Source organism: Lolium perenne, chromosome 5 (genome assembly GCF_019359855.2).
Source record: "Lolium perenne isolate Kyuss_39 chromosome 5, Kyuss_2.0, whole genome shotgun sequence".
Taxonomy (NCBI): Eukaryota; Viridiplantae; Streptophyta; class Magnoliopsida; order Poales; family Poaceae; genus Lolium; species Lolium perenne.
In genome coordinates this window covers 194,476,168-194,483,931 of record NC_067248.2, presented here as the reverse complement: position 1 = coordinate 194,483,931, position 7,764 = coordinate 194,476,168, and the positions used below count along the sequence as shown (strand labels likewise).

The window sequence follows — 7,764 nt, the reverse complement described above, 5'->3', positions numbered from 1 at the left end:
GACCTCGTCATACTTCTTCTTGAGCTCGTCGGTCAGATCCTCGTACGTGACTGGGGTGCCGTCCGCCGTCTCAGATGTAGATGGCGATGTGGTTGATGTAGAAGCTTGTCCCACCGGGCGTGCCAGAATGTGTTGCGGTCAGAAACCCACTGGCGAGCAGCGACGGGCAACACAGTAGAGCCGGGAACAACTTAGGGCTGCGGCTGTCCCTGGTCCCTCCGAGCGACGGCCCGCAAAGCCTCTGGTACGCACGTCCGATGCTGGTGCAAGGGCGTGCCACCTGACCTATACCTGGCCAGGAAGGTGATGGAGATGCCTCGCTTAGTTTCCTGCATGGCATACACGTAAACATTAAATACGAGCCTCGATCGGCTCTCAGGTTATCCTGTGAATCGGCTCAAGGAGCCGATCCACCCATGATTCGTACGAGGTGCACGAATATATGGTGGTCCTGCTTGATCAAGATAAAGCTAAAACGATCTACGACGATTTGGGGTTTTCACCGCATAATCGGATCATCCTACTCACGATTGGGCCTCGCGGCCACGCACGGTGATCGTAAGCCGATCCTAGATAGGGCCTAAAAACCAACACGAGGTTGATCCCCGGAACATCCTGTCTAGGACTAGCAAACGACACCCTGCGCGCCGCTGGATCCTCCAACCCTTTGTAAGGCCTAACTATTGCAGATATTGAACTAATCCTTGAAGAACAAGGAGCAACCGTAACGGATCGGATCTACTAAATAAAGATCAAGCGGGGTGCCGCCCCTACACCTAAGATAGGTGTAAGGGCGGCTAGATGTATAAGGGTTGCACTACGACAGCATATGATACGAAGAACTATGCTAACCCTAACACATCTAAGATAACTACGCTGCTCACCATCAAAAAGGCTTCAGTACGAGCAACGCGTGAACAAGATAAACTTATGCTGCCTAGATCGCAAGATGCGATCTAGGCAGCATGATGCTTACCGGTAGAAACCCTCGAGAAGAAGGAGTTGGCGATGCGCCGAGATTGATTTGGGGTGAACGTTGGTTGTTGTTTATTTCATAAACCCTAGATACATATTTATAGTCCAGGGGACTTTCTAACGTGGGAATAATCCCCACCGTGCACGAGACAAACTCTAACTAACCGACACATATCCTACTATATTACAGATACACGGGCCAACTAGCCCAAACTTTGCATAACAGGCCGATTCACGTACTTCTTCCACGTATATTCTTCAAATCCATCTTGATCGCGGCCCACCTCTGACTCGGTCAAATTCTGGTGATAACAGATTTATGTTTCATGAAATAGATATACCCATATCTACTCAGATCATCTGTGAAGGTTAGAACATAACGATAACCACCGCGCGATGCTACGCTCATTGGTCCGCACACATCGGTATGTATGATTTCCAATAAGTCAGTAGCTCGCTCCATCATACCAGAAAATGGAGTCTTAGTCATTTTACCCATTAGACATGCTTCGCATCTATCAAGTGACTCAAAGTCAAGTGATTCAAGTAATCCATCAGTATGGAGTTTCTTCATGCGTTTCACTCCAATATGACCAAGACGACAGTGCCACATATAAGTAGAATTATCATTCAATTTAATTCACTTAGCATCAATGTTATGTATATGCGTATCACTACTATCGAGATCTAACAGAAATAAGCCATTCTTTTCAGGTGCTCGACCATAAAAGATATTATTCATAAAAATAGAACAACCATTATTCTCAGACTTGAATGAATAACCGTCTTGCATTAAACAAGATCCAGATATAATGTTCATGCTCAACGCGGGTACAAAATAACAATTATTTAGGCTTAAAACTAATCCCGAAGGTAGATGTAGAGGAAGTGTGCCGACGGCGATCACATCGACTTTGGATCCGTTTCCAACGCGCATCGTCACTTCATCTTTCAGTAGTCTTCGTTTATTCTTTAGTTCCTGTTTCGAGTTACAAATATGAGCAACCGAACCAGTATCAAATACCCAGGTACTAGAACGAGAACTAGTGAGATAAACATCTATAACATGTATATCAGATATACCTTCTTTCTTCTTCTTGACAAGGCCGCTCTTCAGATCAGCCAGATACTTGGAGCAATTACGCTTCCAGTGTCCCTTCTCCTTGCAGTAATAGCACTCAGCATCAGGCTTAGGGCCGTTCTTAGGTTTCATAGGAGGCGTGGCAGCTTTCTTGCCACCCTTCTTGAATTTCCCCTTAGACTTGCCCTGTTTCTTGAAATTGGTGGTCTTGTTGACCATCAACACTTGGTGCTCTTTCATGATCTCAATCTCAGCAGCTTTTAGCATGCCAAAGAGTTCAGGTAACTCCTTGGTCATGTTCTGCATATTGTAGTTCATCAAAGTTCTTGTAACTTGGTGGCAGTGATTGAAGGACACGATTAATCCCCAGTCTGTTAGGAATCACTATTCCCAAGTCACTGAGTTTCTTCGCATGCCCGGGCATGGCGAGCATGTGCTCACTAACGGAGCTGCCTTCTTCCATCATACAGCTGAAGAAATGTTTCGATGCTTCATAGTATTCCACGGCCGCATGAGTCTCAAAAATAGCTTTCAGCTCTTTCATTAACTCATGAGGATCGTGGTGCTCAAAACGTTTTTGAAGATCGGATTCCAGACTGCACAGGATGGCACACTGAACTTGAGAGTACCGAGTTTTCCGAGTCTCGTAAACAGCTTTTACTTCATCGGTTTCAGTTTCTGCAGGAGGGTCACCTAGCGGTGCATCAAGCACATATTGCAGATTTCCGCCAGAGAGGAAGATCCTCACATGACGGAACCAGTCGGTGAAGTTGCTACCATTGCTCTTAAGTTTTTCTTTCTCTAGGAACTGGTTAAAATTGTTTGGGGACGCCATCTCTACAACATATATTTGCAAAAGTTTAGACTAAGTTTATGACAAATTGAGTTTAAATTTTAATTCAACATAATTAAAAATCTAGGTGAACTCCCACTCAAAACAATATCCCTCGCATTGTCTTAGTGATCACACGAACCAAATCCACCGCACCTAAGTCCGATCATCACGAGACAAGGTGTGATTTCAATGGTGAACACTCAAAGTGTTCATCATATCAACCATATGATTCATGCTCTACCTTTCGGTATCACGTGTTCCGAGACCATGTCTGTACATGCTAGGCTCGTCAAGGCCACCTTAGTATCTGCATGTGCAAAACTGTCTTGCACCCGTTGTATGCACTTGTTGATTCTATCACACCCGATCATCACGAGATGCTTCGAAACGACAAGTCTTGGCAACGGTGCTACTAAGGATGAACACTTTATTATCTTGAGATTTTAGTGAGGGATCATCTTATAATGCTACCGTCGTGATCTAAGCAAAATAAGATGCATAAAAGGATTAACATCACATGCAGTTCATATGTGATATGATATGATATGGCCCTTTTGTCTTTGCGCCTTTGATCTTCATCTCCAAAGCACGGACATGATATTCATCATCTTCGGGCATGATTTCCATCATCGTCGGCGTAGCGTCAAGGTCAATGGCGCCGTCCTCATGATTGTCCTCCATGTAGCAACTATTACAACTACTTTGAAATACTACTCAACATGAAATTTAAAGACAACCATAAGGCTCCTGCCGGTTGCCACAATACAATAATGATCATCTCATACATATTCATCATCACATTATGGCCATATCACATCACCAAACCCTGCAAAAACAAGTTAGACGTCTCTAATTTGGTTTGCATATTTTACGTGGTTTAGGGTTTTCGAGAGAGATCTAATCTACCTACGAACATGAACCACAACGTTGATACTAATGTTTTCAATAGAAGAGTAAATTGAATCTTCACTATAATAGGAGAGACAGACACCCGCAAAGCCTCTTATGCAATACAAGTTGCATGTCGAACGAGGAACAAGTCTCATGAACGCGGTCATGTAAAGTTAGTCCGAGCCGCTTCATCCCACTATGCCACAAAGATGCAAAGTACTCAAACTAAAGATAACAAGAGCATCAACGCCCACAAAACCATTGTGTTCTACTCGTGCAACCATCTATGCATAGACACGGCTCTGATACCACTGTAGGATAACGTTGCATAGAAAACAAAAAAAATCCTACCGCGAACACGCAATCCAAGCCAAGATGCAATCTAGAAGACGGTAGCAACGAGGGGATTATCGAGTCTCACCCTTGAAGATATTCCAAAGCCTACAAGATGAGGCTCTTGTTGCTGCGGTAGATGTTCACTTGCCGCTTGCAAAAGCGCGTAGAAGATCTTGATCACCAGCGCCACGAACGGGCAGCACCTCCGTACTCGGTCACACGTTCGGTTGTTGATGAAGACGACGTCCACCTCCCGTTCCAGCGGGCAGCGGAAGTAGTAGCTCCTCTTGAATCCGACAGCACGACGGCGTGGTGTCGGTGGTGGTGGAGAACTCCGGCGGAGCTTCGCTAAGCGTGCGGGAGCTATGGAGGAGAGAGGGGGCGGCTAGGGTTTGGGAGGGGGTGGCCGGCCACTTGGGGGGTGCGGCCAGGCTGTGGTCTTGGGGTGGCCGGCCCCCTCCCCTTGGCCCCTCATTATATAGGACCCAAGTGTTGGACTACAAGTCTCCGAATAAGACCCGAACCCAAAACCTTCCATGTGATAGGGAAACCTACCCAAGGTGGGAATCCCACTTGGCGTGGGATTCCCCCCTTCCATGTGGGGGGTGGCCGGCCCCCATAGGGGGAGTCCACTTGGGACTCCTCCCCCTCTAGGGTTGGCCGGCCATGGAGGTGGAGTCCCTCCGGGACTCCGCCTTCCTTGGTGGTTTCTTCCGAACTTTTCTAGAACCTTCTAGAACCTTCCATAGAACCTTCTGAATCATTTTAAATCTCATAAAATGACTTCCTATATATGAATCTTATTCTCCTGACCATTCCGGGACTCCTCGTGATGTCCGGGATCTCATCCGGGACTCCAAACAAATATTTGAACTCCATTCCATATTTCAAGTTCTACCATTTCAACATCCAACTTTAAGTGTGTCACCCTACGGTTCGCGAACTATGCGAACATGGTTGAGTACTCACTCCGACCAATAACCAATAGCGTGATCTGGAGATCCATAATGGCTCCCACATATTCAACGATGACTTTAGTGATCGAATGAACCATTCACATACGATACCAATTCCCTTTGTCACGCGATATTTTACTTGTCCGAGGTTTGATCATCGGTATCACTCTATACCTTGTTCAACCTCGTCTCCTGACAAGTACTCTTTACTCGTACCGTGGTATGTGGTCTCTTATGAACTTATTCATATGCTTGCAAGACATTAGACGACATTCCACCGAGAGGGCCCAGAGTATATCTATCTGTCATCGGGATGGACAAATCCCACTGTTGATCCATATGCCTCAACTCATATTTTCTGGATACTTAATCCCACCTTTATAACCACCCATTTACGCAGTGGCGTTTGGTGTAATCAAAGTACCTTTCCGGTATAAGTGATTTACATGATCTCATGGTCATAAGGACTAGGTAACTATGTATCAAAAGCTTATTGGGTGTGTCCATTACATCATTCATACAATGATATAACCTTGTTATTAATAACATCCAATGTTCATGATTATGAAACTAATCATCCATTAATCAACAAGCTAGTTAAGAGGCATACTAGGGACTCTTTGTTGTTTACATATCACACATGTACTAATGTTTCGGTTAATACAATTATAGCTTGATATATAAACATTTATCATAAACATAAAGATATAAATAATAACCACTTTATTATTGCCTCTAGGGCATATCTCCTTCACCAAGCTCCCCGGCGGACCTCAAGCATTGGACCCTGCACTTCGACGGCTCCAAAAACCTCGAAGGAGCAGGGGCAGGGGTCGTCCTCACCTCTCTGAAAGGCGACGTCGTGAGATACGTCCTGCAGCTCTGATTCGAACCTTGCACCAATAACATGGCCGAGTACGAGACACTGATGCACGGCATGCGCATCGCAAAGGAAATGGGCGCAATACATCTACGTTGCCTCGGCGACTCCGACCTCGTCGCTAGTCAAACATCCAGCACCTGCGACGCCACCGACGCCAACATGATCGCCTACAAGCGAGCGGTCGACCAGGCCGGCGCCAGCTTCGCCGGCCACGTTGTCGAGTGGGTCGACAGGCGCAAGAACAAGGAGGCAGACGCTTTGGCCAGGCTAGGGTCCAAGCGACTGCCACCTCCTCCAGGAGTCTTCCTCGACATCCTCACCCACTCGTCGGTACACGCGCCCCCTGAAATTGACATCGCCGAGCCGCCCGTACCCGACTCCCGCTAGTCGTCGTCTCCGATGTTGCAGGATGGACAAAACCATATATGAACTACCTAGAGCGGCAAGTCTTGCCGATGGATGAAGCTGAAGCTCGCATGGTTGTGCGCCGCTGCAAGTCCTTCACCATCATGAACAACGAGCTCTACAAGCGCAGCATCTCCAGAGTGTTCCAGCGATGCGTCACCCCAGAGGAAGGTCGCCAAATCCTGCGCGACATCCACGCAGGGGACTGCGGACACCATGCGGGTGCTCTCTCAATCGTGGCGAAAGCCTTTCAGCACGGCTTCTATTGGCCTACAGCTCACTCCGACGCAGTCGACCTCGTTCGCGCATGCGGCGGGTGCCAGAAGTATGCGAGTCAATCGCACATGCCGGGCTTGGCACTAAAAACCATACCTCTCACCTAGCCATTCGCCGTCTGGGGCATGGACATGGTGGGAAAGTTCAAGACAGCCCCTAGCGGGTATACTTACCTCCTCGTCGCCGTGGACAAGTTCACCAAATGGGTGGAAGCGAAGCCCATCAAAAAGTGCGACGGCAAAATGGCCACCAAATTCCTACGGGAGTTGATATACTGCTACGGATACCCTCATAGCATCATCACCGACAACGGCACGAACTCCACCAAAGGCGAAATGGCCAATTTCTATGAAGAAAACGGCATCCAACTCGACCTTGCCTCAGTCGCACACCCCGAGTCGAACGGGCAGGCAGAAAGGGCGAACCAGAGCATCCTCCATGGAATTAAACCACGGCTAGTGGTACCCCTGGAACGCGCAGCCGGATGCTGGGCGGAAGAACTCCCTTCTGTACTTTGGGGCATCCGCACAACACCAAACAGATCGACCGACTACACACCCTTCTTCCTGGTGTATGGCGCCGAAGCAGTCATGCCTACTGACATCGCCCACGACTCACCACGAGTGGTTAACTACGCTGCGGAAGAGAACGAGCGCGCAAGGCAAGACGACGTCGACCTCCTCAACGAGGCACGGGACCTCTCACTCTCCAGGACGACCATCTACCAGCAAGGCCTTCGACGCTACCACAGTCGCCGCGTCCGCAGTCGCTCATTCCAGGAAGGCGACCTCGTCCTTCGGTTAATCCAGGACAAGAAAGGCATGCACAAATTATCTCCTCCATGGGAAGGACCATTCGCCATCAGCCGAGCCCTCGGCAACGACACCTACTACCTCATCGATGCCCGCAAGGACGACAACGGCGAGCCCCTCACCAGGGAGGTCGAACGCCTCTGGAACGTCAACCTCCTCCGGCGATTCTACACCTAGTCGCCATGTATGTGAAACCTGAATATCAGTAAAGTTTTCAGTTTCGCAACTTCGCATTCGCCGCCCGCTCCCCGTGCAATGCACGAACATATCTCCCAAGTCGCGCAACAAGCAAAGCGCCAAAATGGGGAGACTTT

At 48.1% G+C, this 7,764-nt stretch overlaps 1 protein-coding gene across 1 annotated transcript; it reads left to right on the top strand.

Annotated features, from left to right (window-relative positions):
• The first annotated feature begins 6,412 nt into the window (after positions 1 to 6,412).
• On the top strand, positions 6,413 to 6,745 carry LOC127304012 (uncharacterized). The gene has a single exon (XM_051334724.1). It carries the CDS (start codon positions 6,413 to 6,415, stop codon positions 6,743 to 6,745), a length of 333 nt encoding a protein of 110 aa, XP_051190684.1.
• Positions 6,746 to 7,764: the final 1,019 nt, after the last annotated feature.